The following is a 25584-nucleotide window of genomic DNA, read 5'->3' as shown; positions in this document are numbered from 1 at the left end:
GTCCATCAAGTGCAAAAACAAAGGCTTGTCCAGTGTTCTCGTCCTGGGGCAACAGTTACTGTCCCTCTGCAGATAAGACCACTGCTAGAGAGAGTCGATGCTGTGTTTAATTTACTATTTGCTTTTGGGTACTAAAAACTACTTTTATCAGTTCAGGAAAACATTGTGTTTTGGATAATACATTGCTCCTCATAACACAACCACCTATTATGCTTGTCCTTATTTTCCATCATATTTATACTTTTGCAAGACTGGATGCAGAATTAACCCTGTGAGCTGAAAGCTCGGGCTGCCCCATATGCTCAGTTTCAGCCAGTTTTTTCTACTTTTGGCTCTGTATGACATAAAACTACAGAGCACCAGGCACCTGCTGTTCAAACGCTTAAGGGCCAGCCAATCAGATTAAATCTGTATTAAATCTGAGGTATTAAAAAAAGCTTATAGTAGATAAAATGAGGAGTAAAAAATAACTATTCATGCAAAGCTACTCAAGAATAAAATAAGTAACGTGTATGCTCTTTGATAACTGAGCTCCATCACATTTTAAATTTGTGTTTTCTGAATAAAGTTACAGTGAAGGAAAGTTTTTAGCCCTGGCCTCAGCGTTACAGCATCCCAGCGACCTGCCAGCGTCAGCTCAAAGTGGTGACTGTACGAGCCTGAATGAAAATTAAGAGTTAGAACGTCCTTAACTGACACCTGACAGGAGTCTTTAAGGTCGCAGGGAGCATTTATCTTTCAAATCAACAACCCATTGTGCATAACGAAAGGACAGCAAACAGCTCGAGTATCTCTGCTGACCTCCGCTGTGAAAATCAGCAATCAATACTGATTAATAATGCATTCATGCTAAAAATACACCTCAAATTATAGCACGCCGGCTTTATCTGTCGTCTGTTCTGCTCATATCATCGCAGAGAATTTAATGAAACTTAAAATCAGCATTGTGTCATCATCCTGCATCCCGAACAGCTTTCAGCTTCATCCACGAACGCTTCCTCCACTGTTGACCTTCGCTGGCATAGTCAGCTGATGGCCGGTCTTTTTTAGGCTTTTAGGCTACACTTCAATGGAGATTATGTTAATCCTGAAGGTGAAATGAACCTCGCAGTGTCAAATTACCAGCGGGCCTTGCCTGAAATGCAGCGCGGCTCTCTTTCTCTCTCAAATGGATCGTCTGGATCCTGTGGGAGGTTTAGACTTTAAATTACCAAAGAAACACACAGAAACACACAGAAACACGCAGGCTTTCATCTCATAAATTTAGCTATTTGTGTTTACTGTATGTCTCTGAAGGTCTGCATTACCTTCACAGTGCCGCAGTGTCCCGGCACACATCACAGGCTGCTGATCCACTTGAGGATAATTGCAGGGATGCCTATTGTTGCACCCAGTAAATCATAGTTAATATTTATGAGACTTGCTCTTATACAGTCTTTAAGCGCAACATTAAATAAATATAGATCCGTTTAATTATAAAACTTGTTTAATTCTTTATAACTTCCCTTAAATTGTGTACTTTATTTTATCATAAAAATATAATGCTTCTGAAGGTATAAATTTTCATTATGCTGAATTCAATTCAAACTCCATATTTTATTCATGGACTCAAGTAGCCTTGCATGAGTTACGTTTCACAAAATCTTTTTTCTTTCTTAAATGGGGCCTTGGTGCTACTCCTCTGTATGAAACAAGCTGTTCTAGCCCCACCCCCTTTAAGACAAGTTTCTTCTGATTGGCTGAAGCCCATAAACAGAAAGGTTTGAACAGTAGGTGGAGCCGTATGCCTGAGATGACCATATTAGGGATATCCACTCTCTTCGACGTCATACAGAGCCGAGAGTAGAAAACACCGTCTGAAACTAAGCTCACGACCTCATTACTGACCTAATGTTGTTTCACCTTTACCTGTTTTAAAACTTTATATCACTGTTTGTCCCATGAAGCACTTTGCAACTTTTCCTTTGAATGGTGCTATAAAAATGCTTATTATTGTTTGAAACTATGCTCAGGTCAATGTCACGCTCAGTTAGTACATCAGGATGACAAATGCACTTAAGAGCTAGTGGTATATTATTTCTTGCCTTTCTTTCTCTTCTCTAGATAAAGAATGCTTTGATTCATCTTGTTTATCCAGGTTACATTTAAACTTACATCTTGGAGCTATTCAACAAAGACTAGACATCGAGAAAAGGCAGCTATTCAAGCACAGAAAAATCTGCTCTGAATTTAATCTTTCAAAAGTTAAATTCATGTTAAATTTAATAAAACTTGACACTAGTTACTGACAGAGTTCACAGTGCGATGGTGCCTGGGGACGTTGTCCGTAGACGTCTACACAACCATGTTTCGTTTTTCCAACCAGAGAAGTCGCCACCTTCTAGAACTTTTTGCACGGTCTGTACCACCCAGTGAGCCACTGTATTAGCTCCAAACAGCACTCAGACTGTGGAGAGTGCCAGTTTAATGACTTGAAGTAGTAGATGAGACCGTGCAGAGTCCGAGGCATCAGGAAACCTACCAATCAACTCTAGTATGCAGGTGGATACGTTTATAAAAAAGCAACTTTCTCAGACCATCACGCAATAAAGATGCTTGTTTCTGCTGTAAAGTTGGACATTTTGACACGCTTACTCACTCTTGGAGCCTTCCTCAAGTGGTCATTAATGGAACTGTGGTTCTTTTTGGCTTCATTTTTAAGCTCCAGAGGTTTCCTATTGTCTTTTACATACAGTCTGTGCCAACAGCCACACAAACAAGAACAGGAGTGGCCCGCATTACTAGCTGTTCCACATATTTTTGAGTCTGCCTCCAGGTGACATTAGATGGCTCCAGTAAGCAGACATGGATTCTTACCGATGCCCTGCCACGCCTGGTCTATAGCGCAGAAGTGTTATTGGTAGCACTGCTGTTGTTTAAGAGACCGAAGCATGAGCATTTACGTCAATTTTAGGATTTTTCACATCACGCAGAAGCAAAATTTCCTCATTGATTCAAGAAATTGGGAAACTTCAGTGGCACCTGTGTTATTATTTGGGTGGGTATCCAACGGTGCAGGTCCTGCTGTCATACTTTGAATAGCAAAAAAAAGCACAAAAAGCACAAAGCCTCATGATTCAAACTGTAAAACCCTTCAGGATTTAAGACTAATGGTCCTGGGCACACAACACAAGGGAACACACATGTCAAATCACTACGTGCTGCAGACTATTTTCACTGCAAAATGCTTTGCAAGCTTTCAATATGTGTGAATGCTAAAGGGTCTTTGGTCAAGCTGAAAACACTGTGACCTTGTTTGCACTAGAAATGCCTTCACTGCGGTGATAAAATATCCAATAAAGTGTTAAAAACAAGTGATTATGGCTGAAGTTAGTGGCGAAAGGGTCTCTGAGAAAACAAGTCACAACTTCAAAACAAGTACAAATGCAGCGCACGTACACATTTTTCTTTGTCATTTATGACAGAAAGCTGAATATACTTGTGGTTTGTGGTTTTTTGTAGCAGAAAATTAGCAATTTTAAACATGCAACATTGAGTTTTAAGAAGATATATAGCAAGTATTCTCACACTATCTGGGAAAAAAACGATCCTGCAGGGAAAATAACTAAACGGTTTCACGATCTTAGTCTCTGATTGTTGCTGAAGCCTAGCTTCACATTTTTGAGGCTTCACTGTTTAAATAAGGGCTCTGTACCCTTAAATTGCTGAAAAAAATCTTTGAAGATACATTAGGAATGCTGCGAGGGCTTCATTCCTCTGAGTGGCACGAGTTTGACTGACAGCTCCCAAAGGGCCACAACATAAACAACCTCCTAACTCATAAGTTAAGGGCAAACAGTGTTTTATCAGCACTTAGAGTTTGACCTTAGAAGAAACTTTTTTAAGGATGAGCTGAAGAATAGTTTGGCAGAAACATGAGCCACCTCGTCTATCTGATTTAGACACATAAATAAAGTCACTTCTAGGAGCCAGGCTTCGTTTTTTTTGTGGAAATATATGAAGACTAATTTTTCTCCTGTTCCTCGATGTTTCCATTGTTTGAACCCCTCCTTTTTTATTTAATCCCGCCTGTCTCTCTTGCTACTGTCAAAAAGCATTTTAAATTATAACAATAGTTTATATGCAAATGGGCCACAAAGTAAATTGTAGTTTCATTTTTTAGCGTTTTATTAATTTTCCAAGATGAAAAGAAAAGAAACAACACAATCAATTGTCGAGAGTCCCGGAGAGTTAATAGGCTTAAGCGTCTCAGACAGCGGTGATTTATCTTTAGATTTTCTCTCTGCGTTTCTTTTTTTGGAATCATTTAAGTCCTCATACAAAAGCATCATTTTTCACAGCGGGTGCTCGCCTCGCCTCGCCTCGTCATGTTTTGTTTTGAGCTTTGACACTTCATGGTGTGTTATCTGCACTTGTGTACACTTTTTTTTCCTCTTTTCTGCGTCTTTTGCTAATTTGTATGCTCATGCTAATTTCTGTATAAACAATTACGCAAACAGGGTTTGCCCAAGGGGACGTTGTGTGTGGGGGTAGGGCGAAGCAGGGTGCAGGGATCGTATTAAATCATGTTTTGAATCAGTTGTGTCTGGGTTTGCTTTTTTCTGCAGGCAGGCGGGCAGGAGGTGACAGCTTATTGACTTACTGGTGGTGTTGTACCGGACGCCGTAAAACATCTCAGGACAGGGTCGCGCCACCAGCTGCCCCGCGCTGCTCCTGGGCCAGCAGGTGCCGATCCCATCGATGGAGGTTTCACAGTAGATTCCCGAGCCTGAAGCGCGGGGACAGAAAAGCGTCAGACACGGACGTGCACGCATTCCCGTCATGTTTCATAACCGCATATAGATGTCATGAAATCCAAATAATGCTCCAAAGATCCTGGCAACAAATATGGTATCAGAATGAGCTGTTTGTGTACACAGGATTTAATGATTACTCCTGTGCTTTGCCGAGCTGAACGTCGTCTCCTGTGGCACTACGCCACGTCTATTTCCAGCATTGTTTTCCTCTTTGATGTTAGTCCTTTATAATCTGAGTTCCGATCAAACTTGTTTTCCCCTTGCGGGGTATCTAACAACAACTCAGCTCTGCAGTAAGTGTGCGGGGAATCGGTTTCACACGCGTCTCAACTCACCGCTCCACTGGCTTGTGGCGTTACTCAGGGTTTGGTTCCAGGTGGCGGCCAGGGACTGCACTGCAACCCAGAGAGAAACAGCTTCATCAATAACCTCAATCATTGTTTGCTCAGTTTAGAAGAGGCAATGAAAATCTCATTAGATTCAGCTTAACAGCTACAAAGGGTGAGCACGAAAGGGCAACGGTAAACACTGATGACAGACCTTTCCTCCAGCAATAAGGGGACGGTAGCAGCAAATATGAATCCAGACATGCCCCGAGGGTCAGACTATTACTTCTGTAATAACTCAAGAGGAATTAGATAAGAAGGATCCGGAGATAAGGACGTTCTGCAGGGGGAAAGGTGACACTTAATTTTAATGCTTTCATTTGAGGTTTCCAAACCACTTTTCACACCCACGTGTGGCAAGAAAATGAATGAAACAAAGTAAAATATGAAAAGTGCATAAAAGCTGCCACTGGTCATTTGTTCATATGCATAAAAGGATTTTGTTTTACATTTTTAAAAGCAGGGTAGCTTTAACCGTTTAAAGGTTACAGGCTGACGTACAGTGAGGGAAATAATAATCTCCTGCTGATCCCCGGCTGAATGAACAAGTTCTAATTTTTTGTTAGTTTCATTTTAATGATGAATCCTGAATGAAATCCTGAAAAAACACACATATAATATAAAAGTTATAAATAGATTTGCATGATATGACTTGGCTAGGCCACTGTATGACTTCTTTAGCTGCCCCTTTGTTGCCTTGGTGATATTGTCTTGCTGGAAAACCCATCTTCCAACCTTTATGATTCTGAGGGAAGGTTCTCATCCAGGATTTTACGGTACACGGCCCCCTCAACGTGTCGAAGTCGTTCCATTCCCTTAACAGAATGACAGCCCCAAAGCATAACGTTTCCACCTCCATGCTTGACTGTGTGGATGGTGCTCTTTGGGTCATACTCTGCATTTCTCAAACACGGTGGGTCGACCAGAAAAGCTAAAACTGGATTTGGGTGTCATCTGATCACAGCTTCAAGATTTCTGTCCATTACGCCGTGGTGTAATTTCACAGATTCTTTCACAAATAAAGGCAGATGGCTTTGTTGGGGATTTTATCCACCCTTGGGACAGAAAACAGGTGAATTTAAAGGTTCAGAAATATGGCCCAGTACTTTTATTTCGATCAGAGATGTCAAACGCAGGGCCCAGAGGGTCGAGTGGCACTTTGGAAGACTTTGCAAGGTGAAGTTTTAAAACAAAATGTTCCATTTTTCCAGATGTGGAGCTGTGATGTAAGTATTATTAGAGTGTAATAGAGTGTAGCTGCTTAGTAGTTGAGTGTATTCTTGCTTACTTACATAAAATCACACATTAACCTCTCAGGCTGGTGTCAGAATTTACTTCTCTTTCTTTGCATATGGAAAATAGGAAATTTGAACAGGTTAACATATGATTTACTGCTTGGGCCCATTTGATTTCACCTGTGTCTGTCACCCGTGAACTGAAAATTAGATAATCAACAGGCAAAACTCCTGTTTCTGCAACCAAAGAGTCGATGCTTGCAATTAAAAAAAGATTTGCATGAACGTAATTATCATATCCAAACTAAATTTTATTGCATTTAGCTAAATATGAATGCGACGTGTGACATATGGATGTGACGCAGGTTTTGCATGCCACTGAGTTGAATCTCGAGGCCTGGGACTAAAAATGTAACACGTGTCTCCATTGGCCAAGATTGGAGCGACAGCTTGCCAAAATCCATAGTTCATAAATAGCAGAAGCATAAGACAGAAAATAACTGTGTAGTCATGTTATGTTAACACATTTTTTTAAACAAACAAAAAAACACTGTTTCTACAGGGAACAGAGTCGACTTAATGAGAAATTCTTTTCATTACTATTTCTGTTTCTGTGGTTTGCCCCCATTTAAAAAACCCATATAATTCCAGTTAAGAATGCGATCTTTTATTGGTTTAATAATTTTATAGCTTAATAAACTGGATATTTTTGGGTTTTGGACTGTTGACATCAGATAATGAGTCATGAACATTTTTATTTAAATAACGTCTTAACAGATTTACCAAAACAAATAAAGATAATTAAAAATAATAATTTAATTTCCTCTGCAGATAATTTCTGATGAATTATGAAGCGAATGAAATCGGTTCAGCTGAGCAGGGTGACAGCATGATAACAGAGCGTTATCATTACTCTGTTAAGAGCTACCTGGAATGATTTTATGACTGTATCCTGGGGCAAATAACAAGAACATCATTCCTGTGCATTTGTGCGTGCTTGTGTGAGTCCTCTGGGTGTGCTGCAGAGGTCTGCGAGGAAACGGAATAGTAGGAAAATAACGGTTTTCTAATATCCACAAGGGGGGAAGTTGTGACTGAGGATGAGGGTTTGACATTTAGTGGTTATGGCCATGAAATGGAAAAGACTGAAAATCAATTCAATCTCAAGTGTACTAACAGTGGGGCAGCTAGAACAAACTGGCTGGACAGTACTGGGAAATGAGCGCCTTTTAAAAGCTTGTAACAGCTGCTGTAGCCGTGCTGCTGTAATAAAAATCCAGCTGATGTTTGTCCAGAACTTACACGAGACGTTCCCCGACAGCATGAGCAGAGCTTCACATGTCAGATCTGCTAACGAGGCTGAAGGCAGGAGGCTCATGATGGCGCACACCTGCAAACAGAGGAAAGTCACAGAGGTCAATCAAATATGTCCTGCTCTTTCAGTCTGACACGCACACATTAAACATACAACTTTATTCGTGATTGAGAAGATTTTATTGGGCATGCTTTGGCGAATTGTGATGTAACTTGGGAGACATGGCATGACCGCCTTGCCTCTGATAGCCTTTGGAGTGACTGCTATGTTAAGAACCTTCCATAAAAATTCAAAGGATGCAACACTTAGACGGAGGGCTTTGACTCAATGCCCTCTCCACTCCCAGCATCAACAACGAGCAGCACGAGCTAACGGCGTCTTATCTCATCTGACAAACAACAACATCACAACACATCTGGCAATCCTGTTCTGCCACATCCAAGTCGACTTTGTTACCATTAAGGCCACATAATACTCTGTAATATCAGCTGGTGTAGTACTTTTTTATAAAGACGGGTGTGGATGTGGAGATCGGGCCCGAGTGAAACAGATTTCGTAGTTTCATGATACGAAGCTCTGCACCTTCCCACAAACTCAGGTCCGGAGGTCTGCCTCCCTGAGAAAGTGTAGACTAGCCTAGTTTTACTAGCTTGCAACAGGAGTGAGAAGTTCTAAACCCAATTTTAAGTTTAAAATGTGATTTAAGATTTTAACCATCTCTGTCGAGCCAAGCCGTTAGCCATCCTTTTCCCGATGTAGGCAGAAACATACTGCTGGTTGCTACCCCAACCAATCACAGCAGATGGCCCCGCCCCGCCCTGTGCCTGGTTCTGCCGGAGGTTTCTTCCTGTTAAAAGAGTTTTTTCTTCCCACTGTCGCCAAAGTGCTTGCTCATAGGAGGTCATATGATTGTTGGGTTTTTCTCTGTATGTATTATTGTAGGGTCGACCTTACAATATAAAGCGCCTTGAGGCAACTGTTGCTGTGATTTGACACTGTAAAGCAAATCCAAGAGAGCAGCATAATCAGTGAAAACATCCACACAAAGTTCACTCCGTGTACAAAGACTATTTTTACCAGTCCTCCAATGACAGCAAGACACTGTGAGTATGAGCTTTTGATATATTTGTTTTTGGGGTTTCTTACTCATCCTAGATTTTCTTTTCTGATAAAAAAAAGATGAATTTAACATTTCTCATGATCAAGTTTTCCGTTGCTATAAAGTCTTGGGAGGACGTCAAGCAGGCGGCCAAGTAACAACAAACGGTCAGCCAACAATGATTCAGTGTTTAAAGGCTGGCTGGAACCACATAGTTCACATAAGAAATGTGGAAATATATTTCCAACACTTCCACTGTCTTTTTGGTCCAACAAAACAAAACAAAAGCGAAAACGTATATTTGTGTCCTTTTCCTCAGCAGGTAGCTGCGTGCTAATGTCAGTGAAAGGACAGCCTTTACGTCACAGAAGCACTCGCATCACTCTGAAAGCTTTTGTGGATGAAAAGTAAAACGACATTGCAGTGAAATGCAAATTGTGCCTGGGTGATAATAAGTGTCTGTCAGCTGCAAAGAGCTCTTCTTCACATCTGATCAAGGACAGACACTCAGCACAGCAGCTCCAGTGCTGAGGAGGAGGATGCAAAGAATGAAAGACCCGCGGTACCAGCATCCGGCTAGCTTCACTCCAAGGAAATTAATAAGCTTGCTGCTGGTTATATAGTGGAGATGCTACCAATATGAACTCGATATGCAGCGAGGTGATGTCAGTTCGGTCAGGATAACCAAAGTGTGCGAACTTTTGTGCCAAAGTTCAACAAAAGCACAAAAAAGTTGCCGTTCTCAGCAGGTGATTCTGTAATATGAAGAATACTAACAGTTAAAAGAAGTAATCTTGACAGAGCTGGGAAAAAGTTTTTACCTCAAATTTTACATTTTAGACTAAATGAGTCTGTTTTAAAGGGAAAGAAGCTACACAAACAGAGCTGGTCCAGTGTAAAGGGAAAAAAAGGTAATTCTTGATTCGTCGCTCACTGTATGATTAACTGCATTTTTTTTTTTTGGAGGTTGAGTTTAATTTCACGAGCCACACACAGGCCTGATTACTGCCAGACCCGTTGAATCAAGAAACCACTTAAACAGAAGCTGCCCGACAAAAGTGCGGCACATCATACGATGATCTAAAGAAACAGCTGAGAAACAACATCACTGATATCTGTCAGTCCGTAAAGGGTTGCAAAGCCATTTCTAAGGTACTCCAGTGAACCACAGTGAGAGCCCTCACACAGTTTTAGGAAAATACTCTGTGGACTGACGAGACAAAGGCTGAACTTTCAATCCTGTTGCATTGGCGTAAAACTAACAAGAAGATCATACCAACGGTCAAACATGGTGGTGGAAGTGTGATGGCCTGGAGCTGTTTGCTGCTTCAGGACTTCGATATGTAACAGAACAGTGATCCACTCTTTGAGCACTCTGAATGACTCGAAATAGTGAAGGTTTTAGAGTAGCCTGGTCAAAAGTCTTAAAAATCAGATCAAGATGCTCTGGTATGGCTCATGCTGGAAAACCCTCCAATGTGGCTTAATTAAAAGAATTCTCCAAAGAAGAGGGAGCCAAAATTCCTCCACAGTGCTGTGAAAGTCTCATTGCCAGTTATCGCACATGCTTGATTGGAGTTCTTGCCAAAACTGAGACGAGCAGTTATTGTGTTTAGGAAGCAGCTGTTCTTTCACACAGGTGTGGTAGGTTTGTATTAAATTGGGTTATTTGTGTCTAATATTGAGATTTGTGTGATGATTTGAAATATATAAGGTGACAAATATGCAACAATCTAAGAAATCAGGAAGGAGAAAAACACTTTTTTACAGGATTGTATGTAACAAGTTCCTTAAGACTCGTCATTAGATCCAATCAGAAAAAACAACTGGACTTTAGGGATCAAACATGCTTGTGTATCATTAGCTCGTGTGAGTTCACCCTAAACGTGGGATCCTTTATGAACATTTTATTGTGTCTTACAACTGCCTGAACACAAGAGCCAGAAGCCTGGAGGAAAGCAGCTGTATTCGATGCATTAGGAATGAGAGCAGGTGGTCTTTTTAAAACAAAATCATATCAGTGTGGAAGACCTTTATGGTATTTGTGTATTGTTTTAAAAATCAGTAAATGCCTTCTGTCCCTCGAGTGGATGATGCATAAATTAACAGCTGCAAATGCCCCCAAAATTTGGAGCATTTCATCGTCTGCACTCACAGCCCACTAATCTTGTGTTCACTGATACGAAGAAATGACTTCTTAAAGACTTTTGATGCTAAATTTAAAGTCTTTCTGTTACTGGATCGCGCTACTATCAGCCTTTTTTCAGCTATGCAGGAGGTGAAAACACTGAATAATGCAGATTTTTCTTTAAAACTACAGACTCTGCGTCTCAAGAGCCGACAGTTGATAACAGCATTAGATAACATCTGCTCTATTCCGGGACGGAGAACAGGAGAACCTGTATTTATGGCTTTGTTAAATGCCAGCACAGTGGAATTCAGTGGTTGGATTAATATTTCATCCAAACACAACTGAAATCCCTTCGTCCTGGACCAGTGACTCGACTGGAAAGCATCCAAATAATGAAGGCTGGCGACACAACAAGAAAAAAAATAGTTCTGCACCAGTGACATCTAACAGCTGATTCACTGCTGAATTCACAGCATCTGTCAGCACCCTTCTACACGCGGCGGAAGAGACACAAACTGTAAAATATCATTAGTTTTGATTTTGTTCAGCCTCTCAGAGTGACCCCAAACTCTGTTACATCTCCGCCCAGCTGTCCTTGAGCATACAGGCTGATCCCTGCGGATCCAAGAGGGTGGCTACAATTACCTGCGAAGCCAATGCTTCATTTCCTCCGTAAATAAAACATCCCCATTAATAATACAGCACCTGAAACGTTAAACATTTCACCCGTCTTCAGAGAGAAAAATGGAGGAAAGGGTGCTTTAAATTCATCAAAAATCCTCACTTTTTTTCCTGTATCAAAAGCACATTCATACCTGCTGGTCACAGCAGCGTCAAGCATTCACACTGTATGAAGTCACATCATATAAAATGCTAGAGCGGCCCAGATTTCACAGAAAGGTTTTTCTGGGTCGCTTGCTGCGTCTGTTTCACGCTCAGTGAGTCCTGGGCAGGTATCAGGGCGCAGAGACCGACCATCCACCTCCTTCCATTTAATTACAAACTGACACACGGTGTAAACAGCAGGATTTTTTCAAATCAAAATGAAAGAAATACTCAGAGTTTTAACTTTGTTTTCTGTAACATCACAGTTTCATGATTAATTTCTTTAACTGGAGAAGAAATTCTAATGACTCGCTAGAAATACAGGGCAGCAAAAAGTCATCTTTTGCCATGAATGCACATGAACCGCTTTAGCTTCTGTTAATTTCTCTAGAAAATTATATTTGGTCTTGAAAGAGTTTAGAAACACTCTTAAGTGGCCTTTACCGTACGCACTCACCTGTGTATAAATGTCACACTGCTTCTGGCCCACACCTCGTATGTCATGTGTGCATGTTTTCCACGTTTTATGTGTGATTTAACGGCGTCAAATCGTTGAGGTTCATGTAAAGGACAGGCTTGGGTCATTAGTCCCAAACACCTGGTGTGAAATGTTCATCCAAAGTTCAGGGAAAGGACGCAGGTTCAGGATGAAGGAATGAGTATCCCAAACAAAAAAAAGATTGGCTTGGTGGATTTTTGCACACTGTAAACAAGAAGCAAAAAAAAAAAAAAAGAAACAATAAGAGTGGGCAGAAAAGAAGCAGGACTACCGACTAATACACAGGAATAACTTGACAAAGGTGAAACTAGCAAGTGTGGAGAAAACAATCATAAAACGTGGGGAAAAAAGACTAAGACAGGAAGACCAACACATAAAAAACTTTCCAAAATAAAACAGGAAGCGACAATAAGTATGGCACAAGAAACATCAAAGACAAACACGGAACTAAAAGAGGAAAAGGTGAACACTAAGCAGTAGTCCTTAGGCATTAATGAGAAAGACATGCAAAGTAATGCCAGCTTTGACACACGGAGGGCGCTACAGAAGACGGTTCAGTCACTGACTGATTTAAAGCCTTGATTTGTCATCTGGGATCAACATCACTTTGTTTTTTGCATTCAGAAGTGGCCATATTTCCACTGTGGGTTGGACGCTGTTTATGCATCTATAAACTGTGCAGGTGCAACAGACGAGTAAAACCAAAACTGGAGCACAGACTTGTTGTTTACCTCACAGGAAGCGTTATTATTAGAACAATAATAATTTGTCATTTCATAATTTTAAAAAGTCTCCAAAACCACAAAACTTAGTCACGAGGTCAATTTCAGTGACTGAAATTAGCAGACATGATGCCACAAAGGCCAAAGGCAGCCACCAGTCAAGCGGGAAAAATGTGTATTCCCTGACCAGCTGATGAGTTGCTGCTGGACTTTGGGGAATTGCTGGGAAATTGATTATTCAGCACTCATCTGCACAGGCTTGGAGACGGACAGTGACCCTCTGGTAACCTCTGGTCTGTTTCCCTTACAATAAAGTTGGACCTTTGAACTTGAACATTGTCTGTTTGTGGTTTGTGCTGCTTTTGTCTCTTTTTTTGTTTTCTTTTTGCAGCTTGGGTACTGGTGTGCAGCGCGCCTTTGCAGGCAAGTTGGCATCTTCTATGCAAACTACAGGGAACCACTACAATCCTCCAGCAATCATAAACAAGAAGCCCCCGGTTTGCAACCAAGAATATACCTTTTTCCCCATCAGTGGTGGCTATATCACATCTAACATGGTAGACAACTCCTGAGCAATGTCTGTATGATGTCACATGGAAAACTTCCATGGGGACTCACTCACTTTTGGACCGCGCCTCAAGTGGTCACTAGAGGAATTGCAGTTTAAATTTTTTATTTTTTATTTTTGCCAATAAAATGCATCTTTACAAGTAATAAACTTAATACAGAATCAGGATGATACTATATCATGACAAAGATGACAAAGCCTCCTTGTTTTAAGTATTTTTACTATTAAATGGGTGGCTACCCTGCCTGTAGCCCAGCTGCCACAGAACAAGAGGCAGGGTTCACTGTGGACAGGTGCATGTCTCACCTTAGAAATCATGCTTCATATTGACAAAATCCCAAAAGCAGTATTTCAGTACCATATGCATGAAAGAGTATACCGCCAGCGATGTACTGATGTTTCAGAAGCATTTATTTTACTCTATCAGATACTGAACTGAAAAAAACCCCAAAAGAAAAAAATAAAACAAACAAATCTCCACTTCTTGTTTGAATCACATGATCCACATCACATGAGGACACTGCATAAAAACAGTGGAGGAAGAGGCTTCCCAAGTGGGCACGCTCGGGATGGATGCCTGAGGACGGGCACAAAGCTGCTGATCCCAGACTTTCCTGGGTCCCATGTGCCATTTAATGCCTCTTTTCATGCATATACGGAGCATAATAAAGTCTTTCTTTTTTACAGCTTACAGTCTTCTTGCCCTTTTTTTATTTAATTTGAGATTGTATCTACATAAAAACAATCTACTGCTATGGCATACAGTCTATTCAGAATGATTCACAGTTGCTCTTGCCAACAAAGTGACGGATCAATGCCTCCAGTATTTACTCTAATTCAGTTTTTAATCCTTTTCCTTTTAATTTAGAGAATCAGTTTGGCTGCGTTTACAGCTGAAAACCGTCTCCACTTTTAAAGGGTCCTCCGGCATGGATCTGCTGCAGAGTCGTAAACCGGCTTTCGACTGAGATTTATTAACCAGCATGAGGAAAAATGCTGAAGCGGGAAAAAACAGACGCAGGTTTGAGGTGTGGTTCACCTGCGAAATGTCACTCTGCTCGAACGTTCCTGCTGCTCGCTCAAACGTGACTGAACGAGGCAGCTCTGGCACGAGAATGATAAAAATCTATTCAAAATAAAAGCAGGTGGAGACAGTGTTTGTGTATATGAACGATGGCACAGCATGATGTGGAATCTATTGTTTTTATTATGAAGAACACGCAGTGATAAGGGTGTCGCCACATACAGGTACCCACAATAACCGCAACGTTTAGATCTCTGGATCGTGTTTGTATTTCACGTGATGCAGTTTTTCGCAAACTTCGGTCTCTCTCCATTTCTCGATACTTGTAAGTATCCACAAATGAGACAAAACACAGTAAACAAAGCAGTGAAATAGCTATTATCATTCTACTTATAAAGACATCATAATTATGTCATCACTTTGAATTATTTAGTAAAGATCTGTCATTGTGAAACTTACACCTGCTGAAGGGCGGCTCAGTAGAGCCTTAACTGTAAGAGGATACCTGGTTTGAAGCTCCTGATTGGCTGCTGATTTTCTGTGGAAAGCTTGTAGGTTCTACCCAACCAACAACCTGCTCTGGAGAAAAACTGAGTGGAATTGGTGCCAAATGTGCAGTTCCTCTAATCCTCACAGACTCCCATATGGAAATGTTTAACATTAACTGATTTAAAAGCATGTTTACATCAGAATTAGCTGATGAATCAGCACTCCATACTTTTATTCAAATATGGTAACTCGTGCTTCCAAAAACCTGAATACATAGTTTCAGCCAAAACGCCAATGCGGAAGCTTTAATATGCATCCCATCTTTTATATACAGTCTTTGGTTCTCCCTACACTCCTCACAGTCCAAACACATGAGCGTTGGGTAGATTTGTGACATCGCTCTGTGATGGCATCCTGTTCAAGGTGTGCTTGCCAACAGCTTCCTACTCAAACTCAGATGGGTATCTAAAAGTGGTGACATATATTAAAATAGATTTGAAGAGAAGTTACAGCCACCCAGCTTTGCATCTAAATGTGATCGGCTCCATCTATAATTCAGTGCAAACAATGCAATAATGCAGACATTAATCTGATTTAGGTGTGCAAAGGCACCACTACGCAAATACTTCACTCCTTAACTGTATAAAATGTTGCACGCATGACTTTTACTTTCCACACCGTTAAATGGCCCCATTTCCAGCACAGAAATCCACGCACCTTAAAGCTGCACACAGTCCGGTGTTTGTTCTTTTATGACCTCAGTAGACATTCAGTACGCGAGCTGCTGTGAGTGTGGGGTCTTAAATCACAACAATGGGGACGCGAATAGAAAGCAGGGGGGTTTTAAAAAAGGGCTCACGGGATTCTTGACTATTCTTAGTGCAGCAGCACTTTGCACAATGGGCAGGAGGTGGATGAAATAATTCACCTCGGGCATCTACAACATCAGCAAGTGAGTGCAACAAATCACATGTCCCTATTCTTGCCTCAGCTCGCTCTCCATTTTGCTAGGAAGGGGTCACAGCATGAGTGATATCAGATCTCAGCGTTATGGGGCTGGAGAAATTTCAACATCACCGCGCTCGCTTTTCTTGTTCGATATTAAAGGAGTGCACTTGCTGCATTAAAACACCCAGTTTCATCTCAGGAAATGTGTCCCAGGTCCGCTTTTTTGCCCCTTTTCTTCACCAGTGCTTGAGCTCCGGTTTCAGAGGGTATGGAATCGTGCCATTGGGATCGTTTTTCTCATGCCACCTTAACCCAAAGTCCTGGTTCAAGTTTCAGTGTTTACAAGTAAAAACGCACCGGCACGCTTCAGCAAAGCTTCAGCGCTTAGTTAAAGTCATAGGACGCAAAGTGCTATAACTATATATTTACACATAAAAGAGAGAGAGAGAGATTATTGTCCTTGTTAAAACATTTTAGTTCAGACAAACTCGGATTCTCGTCCCTTTAATGAAAATTGATTTAAAATAGCAATCTGAGACAGAGACAATATCCAAACCCGACATCTGGATGGGGGGATAGTGTTAAAGCCTTCACACCAAGACTGTGCTCAACTGCAATCAGCGATAACAGCATAGATTTCCCCGAGCTGTTATTAGGACGTTTTAATTAAATGTCCAAAGGCGAGAAGACGAAGGCGCAAAAAGACGCAGAACTTACCCCCAGCAGATAAAAGCATTTGCGACGCATTTCCAGGCCTTTTATTTTTCACATAATTTCCATGCGTGGAACTAAATGTCTTCTTGTTACTTCACTGAAGTATTTTATCCTTGTTACTGAGAGTGGAAAAAGTCCCAGCAGTGCAGTTTTCTGATGGTGTTGACTGAACTGTACCCAGAAAAAACCGCGTGGCCAGGCCGGGTGTAGATGTCCGGGTAATGTCAGAGGTTAGACACTGTCAGGATCATTTAATGAGGAGCTGCGGAGCTGGGGTGTAGCAGCCTGTCACCTCTCTGGTAGGGTTGGTTTCCCGTGAAATCGCTGCCTCCGTGAACAGGACCGGAATCCAGACAAACACTATCGCACCTTTAAAGCTGCCCACGAACTAAAACTCCTTTTCCACGCATGGTTTCACGGCAGGTTTCCCCGAGCTACAGCCTAACGTCCGCCCGGCTTCCCATCCAGCTTCTGACTCCTGCGCGGAGCCGCCGCGGTGGTGCACAGCGTCCCCACAACGCCCCCACGTTGTGCCACTTTGTCGAGTGTATCCAGTGTGACTGAGGAATAACTCGATTCCTCTGCGTGGAGTTAATTATGCAATGACTGCCCGTGTTCCAGACCCTAATCTTTAATCCCCCGCGCAATCTAGACGTCACTGCTGCGAGAAAGTTAAAAGCAGACGAGCCCGGGGTGAGCTGCTTGTGAAAGGCTCCGCGCGCATCGCTGTGCTCTTATCAAGCATCCAGGAGAAGGGAACCCTTTTATCATGTGCCCCCGTTTCCAGACGAATTAGTGCCAGAGCGCAGAGTCAACAGATTTCGCTGTGAGCCAAGATCGACAGATGGTTCCCAGTGTGTCAATAAAGTTAAGCATCCCCGGGGATCTTTTTAAATACAACTCAGTACAAATGAGCGTCAAAATCACTGTAAATAAAATCTCAGTGGGAATGAATTTGCGACTCCAGCAATTAAAATAATTACAAATAATCTTAATATTAAAGTTTTCATTAGTGTGCGTGGGGCGTCCCAGAGAGGTTAGAGGATAAGAAAAAAATGCTTATTATTATTATTATTATTATTATTATTATTAGTCAGTATTACTCTGAATAGATCTCCTCTTGGGTGGGTTTTTACTGTATTAGCCAAGGACATATGAGGCCTGGACATAAACTGTATATAAAAGTTGGTAATAAAGTGTCATCGCCTTTTATGAAGCCTTGACATGAGGGTTTTCTATGTAATTGAGTTGGTGTTTTAAAAACCAACTTTTCAGTCACACGGTTGTCCTGCTTTATATCTATGTCACTGTAACTGTCAGCATAATTTTTAAGTTTAATATCATGTTGTATTCAGTAAGACCTGAAACAGTCAAAACCTCATCAGGACTGTGTTTACTGAGGTCACAGAGCACGTGAACCAAAGGGATGTTTTCCTGTACATTTCTAAACACGGGACTTTAAAAGTCGCCCCCTGCTGGTCATTAAAAACACGACTGAAGAAACAAGGCTCTTCCAGAGCAATGTCCCCATGCAAGGGTCAGAATGGTCAGAAATAATTCATTGAGTATGAAAGTAATGCAAGTCATGCTGTGGTCTTATGTTTGGACTCATGTGGTAGCAGTTATTACTCTCAACCATCATCAACAAACACCAAGTAAGAAAACATCTATTTGAAGAAGGACGTTCATCCCTCGCTTGAGAGTCGCAGGTGGCGTGTGGGAGTCACGTGTTTAATAAAAGCTGGCTACAGCAACAGTGACGGCACTCATAAGACTCTACATTAGCATTAGCGTTTTTTCCCTCTAGATCTAGTAGTGAATATATTTGGATGAGAATTGTTGATCCCCCTTTTAACAAGTTAACATCTGATGGAAGGAAGCTCGTTTAGCAGGCTTCAACCATAAACTGTTGTCACGTTCCTGGGTCTGTTGACCCAGCGTTTTGAGTTTTAGTTTATTTGGATGATATGTGTGAGTTCTTTAGGGTAGCTAAATTGTTTATTAGTTTCCATTTGTGTTTTCTACCGCTGTATTTAAGTTTCCCTCTCCCTTTGCACTTTATGTGTTTCATGCTGCGTGTCTTATGTTGTCAAGTTTATATTGTCTTGTCTGCGTCACGTTTCCTGTTATATTTTGAAGGTCTGTGTCCTATGTCAGTGTAGTCAGCTTTGCTTCCTTTGTCTCCTTATGTCAGACTAGAGTCAGCTGTTTCCCCATGTGTTTCCACTTCCCCTAATCAACCTTGTGTGTATTTAGTTTGTGTGTTTCTGTTCATTCCTGGTCCGGTCGTCTGTTGTTCACGCCAAGGTTTCCATGTCATGTTTCCAAGTTTCATGTCTAGGTTTTTCTTGTTGTTTATTTAGTTCTTCCAGTTTAGGTTGATGTTAGTTTACTTCAGTTTGCCCTTTCTTTCTACCTTTTTTACCAGCCTTATTAAACGGCTCGCTTTTTGTTAATGCTCAAGCTTTGGTCCAAGTTCCTTCGTGTCTGCATTTTGGGTCCACTCTTCACAATTAATACAGTCTGCCACCGCCAGACTGTGACAACTGTAATGGTGCATCTGCAGACACAGAGATCTGCTAATTAGTGTGATCAGTGAAATGCTAGAAATTCCCTCACTGCAGTTTTTAGCACTTCTGCATCTGTATATAATCAGGCCGGTCTCAAACAATAATGTATTAATTTGTGAGATATCGAGTTTATTTTTTCATTGCAGTCATGATTTTGTAACAGGAACCCAGGAAAACACAAAAAGAGTGGTAACCACTGCATTTTACTCAAAACTATCATCTCTCTCTAGACGTAACTAAATCATTTTGAATAATAAAGAATAAAACATGTTAAAATGATAAAGTGTTAAACAAATAATGAGTTTTAAGTTGAATGTAATGTAATAATGAATTTTTTAAAATCTGTGTGCTGTATGACTTCAGCTGTGGCGTCTGGTGCAAGTGGGGAAATGATTTATTCCTCTATCAAATCTTCCAACCTCCAAATGTGGAATTTCTTTCACTCTACAACAGTGGAAAATATTTATTATCAATACGTTGACACAAATCAGAGCATATGAGACCAGACAGATGTAAATTTGTGTCCAGAAACAGATTAGAGGTCGTGAGACCGAGCTGCCCAACATAAATAAAAAATTATAGCAGCTTTTGCCTTCTTCGGGGCCCCAGAAACCTTTAAAACTTAACAGTCTTTGAGGGAAATCGTTGTTGGGCTGAAACGCTTGTTCTTGTCCGCATTGCTTCACTTTAAGTGATCGTGCGCCAAAACAAGTTGGGAAACAATTTTCAGTCATTTTATGACGGAAAACTGTCAAATATCCTCTGATCCCAGCTTGTCAGGTATAATTATATTCAGATGTTCTGGTTATTGTCCATTTTTTAATCTCTCCAGTAGACAAAAACAGCCAAATCTGAACATTTACTTAACCCCTTTATTTTTTGTATGCCATAAAACACAGGTTTATTATGATGTGTCAGAATAACTGTTAATTCCTGCCCTGTACTAGTTTTGAAGTTCTCCTGGCTGTATTCATTCTGATCCTGATTCATATTTTAACTATTAAATGATCAGATGTGATATTACACTCTCATGCCATGTCTGCCAAAAACCACACCGCTGAGGCTCTGAGTGCACAAAATGCTTCATGCACAGTGCGCTAAAGCTTTCTTTAGACCCAGTGACGCGCGGGGAGCCATTAATCAAAAGATGCCTTTATCCAAGGTGACAGTGCCCTCCCCTGAGTATGCTATCTCTTGAAGTGTCAGTAGTGGCAACAGGGGGACCATAACAAACTGGGTTATGTGGTTAGGATACTGTTTCCACTCTTTAGCCTGCTTCTAGCCGTATGCATGCTTGTCTGTGAGACTAGCAGTCAGGTGCTAAAAAATATCCCTGACAGGTGCCGTGCATGCTGCAGTGGAGCCGTGTGATTTGTTCTCAGTGTAGATTTTCTGAGGGGCCACCCGGGTTTATTTCAAGAAGGTTGTGTAAGATGGTCTTTTTTAATCCCTTCTTCCTGCAGCTGGAGGAGTTCACCATCAAGCACAATATAGTCCACCCCCTCCTCCTTCTGGTTTAATCTGAAACACAATTTATCTTCAATCAAGGCATGAAACATCCCCAGTGCTGGAGACTCAACACAATCCTGTGTGTGCTTGCGTGTCGGTGTGCGAGTGTGTGTGCAGAGCGGTGCCAAGGGTCATTCCAGATGCATGGAGGATGACAAAGCAGGCGTAACACATTTATGTAATCAGCATGTGTCCGGTCCCCGTAAAAGGTCCCGATAAACGCCCCGTTCGCACGAGAGCACTCAGCGGTGAAAACCTGCAGACGAATCCTGCGACGAGTTCAGACAGAAGATGGTCTGGAGTGAAAAAGTTATTTCTAATTGCATTAATGAAGCTGTTCATATTCTTTCTACAGAGTGGAAAACATTAAAGGACAGCTGGAAGAAAAATAAATAGATCTTTTAGATCATTTATCTCTTTTTTCTCGATAAACCAGTAACTCCAGTTCTCTGAATCCATGTCTTGGCGTCCTAACCCAGAAAACATGGTTAAAACACTGATGTTAATTCTTCATTCAGAACTGGAAGAAGTGGAACTGCACTGTGGATTGTGCAACAGAGGTCACGTCAGACTGTCTTTTATCAAGTAAGAAATCTTGATCACATTATTCCAGTGAAGAAAACAAATGCACGTCTTTGTTTTTTTAATGCAATATTTGATTGTCCACTGCTTTGAAATAGTTCTGAACATCCAGCTGCACCGCGAGCATTAAATGAACGGTCTCACACTTTTACGGTCCTTTTATTTTAATGGAAAGAGACATAATATAAACCACAAATCCAGAAAAACACAAATTTCCTAACAGTTATAATTTGATTTGCAACCACAAAACTAGACATTTCTAGATTCTGGCCTACTCCTCTGTACAGAAACACTAAATCCTTCAGGTTTCTTGGCGGCTTGAAGCTTTAGTTCCCTCCACAGATCTTTTGTAGGACTGAAGTCTGGCGATGCCACTCCATGACCTTAACGTGAGTCTTCTTTAGCCGCTCTTTTGTTGTCTTGGTGATGTGTTTTGGGTCATTACCATGCTGTTAAACCTAACTTCAGATCTTCTGTGATCTAGCTGAGGGGCAGAAGTGTACACGACCCCTTCTGCTGGTCCTTCAGTATGGTGACGTCGTCCTGAACCCTCAGCAGGAAAACAGCCACAGAGCATAATGTTTCCACCTCTGTGCTTTACTGTGGGGATGCTGCTCTTTGGGTCGTACTCATCATTTCTTTTCCTCTGATTTAGAGTTTGATTTTGGTTCCATCTGACCACAGAACTTCCTCTGAAGCATGTAGATGTTCACTGGCAAACTTACGATGGGGATGTACATGAGCAGGGGACCTTGTGGGCGATGTAAGATTTCACTCCATTATGGCGTAGAGCTCTGTGTTCCTACTGCCTTCAGGTTAACAAGCTCCTCCTGTATAGTTTTTCGCTCATCCACCACTTTTTTCATCATCATCCTCACCCCATGAGGAAAGATCTTGCATGGAGCTCCAGACTAGGAGCAACTGATGATTTTCATATTTCTTCTATTTAAAAATAATCACATCGACTGTTGTCACCTTCTCTCGTAGCCGACTCCAGCATTGTGTCGATTTATAATCGTGTCCCTGACGTTCTTTGAGCCTCCGAAGCCATTTATGTTTCTCTGCATTGAAATTCTGTCTCATTAATTGCAATGTGAACCTAACGTGTCTGCACTGTCACAACCATCACCTCTGTGCCCCCCACCAGAGTGAGCATTACAAACCTGTGATGTGCTGACACCAGTGTCGGTGCGCTCGGAGGATAGGAAATAGACTCCCCGGCAAGAGGTCAGAAGTTTAAGTTTTCATCGTGGTGTATATCTTTAACACATTTTTTTATGAGTTTTAATGTCTTTGAATGGCTGGAAATGATCCTCTTATGTGTTTGATCCTGTAATTGAGCAAACTCCACTGAGATGATCCTTTGAGGTAATAATGAAGCAGGAAATGTAACAGCGATGAGCAGTTCAGGGGTCGTGATGGTGAATATTTTTCATTAACACTCTTCTCTGATGAAAAGTGTTTAGTTTAATTTGGCTCTAATCGATAAAATGATGAATAAAGACAAACTTCGCTTTGCTGACACCCACGCGACTTTCATTTCATTTCAGACAGTCAGCTGATGTTACTCAGCAGCAAAATGCTGTCTGGGAAGCTTATTTATTGAATGAATCGCTATTGTCAAAGTTGTCACCTCATTTCACACAGTGTTCAGGTCTCATTCACCTTTCTGCAAAACATATTCGCACTCAGTCAAACACGTTTTTGCACAATGATTCAAAACTACCACAGCAAAGGTGCCCTTTGTTAAATACAGCCATTCAAATGTGTTCACACTTAATGCATAATTATGAAACATCAACCGTATGATGTAACAGCTGACATTGTTGCATTGAAAACAGGGGCCACGTCTGCGACCAGTTGCCATCTTTAAAGCAACTTTGATGAGGTAGCATGACGTTAACACGGCGATGAGACGCAGTCAGTCTTCAGTCCTTGGTTGGCAGTCGAATGAGGTCAAGCTGACATTTACATTTCTGCATACACAGAATTCACATGGATCGCTGCTCAAGGAGACCAGCTCTGTTCTGGTTCGCCCTCTTGATCCAGTGGAGGTGGTGAGTGACAGGAGACGGGTGGATAAGCTGTCACCCCTGTTAGAGAACACCTCCCGTCCTGTGCAGGTCACTCTGACAGCACGGAGCAGCTCCTTCAGTGACAGGCTGCTGCACCCACAGTGTGTGAAGGTCTTTCCTTCCAGCTGCTGTCAGACTCTCAGCAGCAGCGAATGCACACGTGTGAATACACACATGCACACAGTGGGGTTTCTTTATCTTAATGTGCAATAATCAATACCTGCTGCTGTTAGCATTCAAGCACAAAATGTCAACTTCATCCTTATATCATACATATACAGATATTTATATAAATTAAATTTCTTCTGAGTGTTTTCATCCTTACCATCTGGGCTTTTTCAAACCAGATTCAAAACAAGGGAAAGATCTGGCTGAGAAACGAGGAGCACCACATGCTCATCGGCTCAGTGAGCGTGCACTGGATAGTCTTCCTTTCTTACTCTAATAGTAACATTAGTGATAAAATGGACCTCTTATGTTATTCAGTATGAACTAAAACCTTTGATCGTGCCCATAAACTAATCAGGCAAGTATTTACAAAGGTCACAGATCAAAGGAGACGGCTAATTTCCCAAAGACTATACAACAGGAAGTCTTTTGATACCAGAGAAGTCGCCCCCTGCTGGACATAAAAAAGAATGCCAGTTAAAGGCGCTGTGAGTTTAACTCTTCAGACCCAGAAGTTATATCCAGTTTTTATATATTTTGTCGAAAGGCCACATTGTGAAAACATGACATGAAACTGAATTTTTCGGATGCAAACTTGTCTTGTAAAGTACATACATATCGAGTGAGTTGCATTTAGAGAATAATTTGTCCTTAAAAAATGCACTGTGAAAAAAAACAGTCAACTTCAAGCGATGACGAGCTAGTCCTGATGTTTCTAAACAAGAAAAGGAGGAAACTGAGATTCTGGATCCATCGATTCTCACGAGAAGAAAGAATCAGGGAGAATTTCACGGTTTGAACCAGGAGTTGAAGCAGTATTGTGGCCGCTTTCGTACATATTTCAGGACGCCAGTGGGGCAGGTCGAGCTTTTTTGGCTGAGTGTGGACCACATCTGAGGAGGCAGAGAAATAACTTCAGAGAAACCGAGTGGCCCAGAGCAGCGTGCACTTGTTGCCAAATACGGTGATCTGATTGGTTTGAGAACAAAACATTTGCACAAAATTTCTTAAAATTTTCTACATTTTAAGAATAGAAAAAGGATAAAATGACACCCACGTGTCTCGGTTGAGTTACTCATGTTGTGAATGTCGTGATTCATACTTCTTATAATTCTAATTGATGAGAAAAAAGTGAGTAGATTATGAATGATGAAAAAAATATGGTATAAAATATAAGCACTGAACATGTGTGTTATTTCTTTTCCCATGTTAATGGGGGAGTATGTTAAAGAGTGGATCATCTGTTGGCGCCGTACTCTCAAGTCTTTACTTTAAACTCATGTTTCATGAAATATAAAGCAGGCTGGGGAGCATGAGTGGCGGTGAGAGACCCATTTCTATTCTTATTTCAAGTTTTTGTCTCTTTTTTTGTTGAATTTAAAGACGAGCCACATACAGCTTCAAAAACTCAAGCTGCATATCCTGAACACTGAGTTTTCAATTTTTTATGTATTGTGTAATGATGTTCAGCAGCATTATTGTTTTGAATGGTTGGTTTGTGAGACTTTGTGTAGTTTTGGGACAGATAAGGCTGTGTAATGATCTTTTTTTGAGATGTTACCAGAAGAGTCAGAGGTCCACGTGAATGCATTATGAAATGAGATGAGATAGCCTTTATTTGTCAGTTCCAGGTTTTTTGCCCACAACCGAGATGACAGACCGAGACCTTGCCGACCGTACATACAATACACAAACATCACATTGGGGAGACAGGTCAGGCTAGGCAGCGAGGAAAAAAGACATCGAAATGTGCAACACAAAATGATAATACAGGAGTGCACAGATATCAACACACCATAGCACAATAAACACAGACAGCAACATGGGAAAGAGTTCCAGTGTGCACATCTGATCTGGGACCGCTGCAATCTTTCGACTGCGCCTCCAACTGACCCGATGTCCACATCAGAGGGGAGGTAAGCGTTGGAG

General features: G+C 41.4%; 1 protein-coding gene across 3 annotated transcripts in view; it reads right to left on the bottom strand.

The window, feature by feature from the left end:
• LOC120723012 (corticotropin-releasing factor receptor 1-like) overlaps positions 1–17506 on the bottom strand; it is a 91944-nt gene extending 74438 nt beyond the window's left edge. Inside the window, exons 1-4 of one of the 3 annotated variants that reach the window (XM_040014243.1) lie at positions 16755–17506; positions 7720–7807; positions 5132–5191; positions 4643–4768 (exon numbers count right to left, since the gene is read on the bottom strand). In XM_040014243.1, coding sequence (XP_039870177.1) covers positions 4643–4768; positions 5132–5191; positions 7720–7807; positions 16755–16784 — 304 coding nt within the window. In that variant the 5' untranslated portion in view covers positions 16785–17506. The other 2 variants (XM_040014245.1, XM_040014244.1) reach the window with 2 other exon arrangements.
• Positions 17507–25584: the final 8078 nt, after the last annotated feature.

The sequence above is a fragment of the Simochromis diagramma genome, unplaced genomic scaffold, assembly GCF_900408965.1.
Source record: "Simochromis diagramma unplaced genomic scaffold, fSimDia1.1 OVJJ01000669.1, whole genome shotgun sequence".
NCBI classification, from domain to species: domain Eukaryota; kingdom Metazoa; phylum Chordata; class Actinopteri; order Cichliformes; family Cichlidae; genus Simochromis; species Simochromis diagramma.
This window is presented reverse-complemented; position numbering and strand designations above follow the sequence as displayed.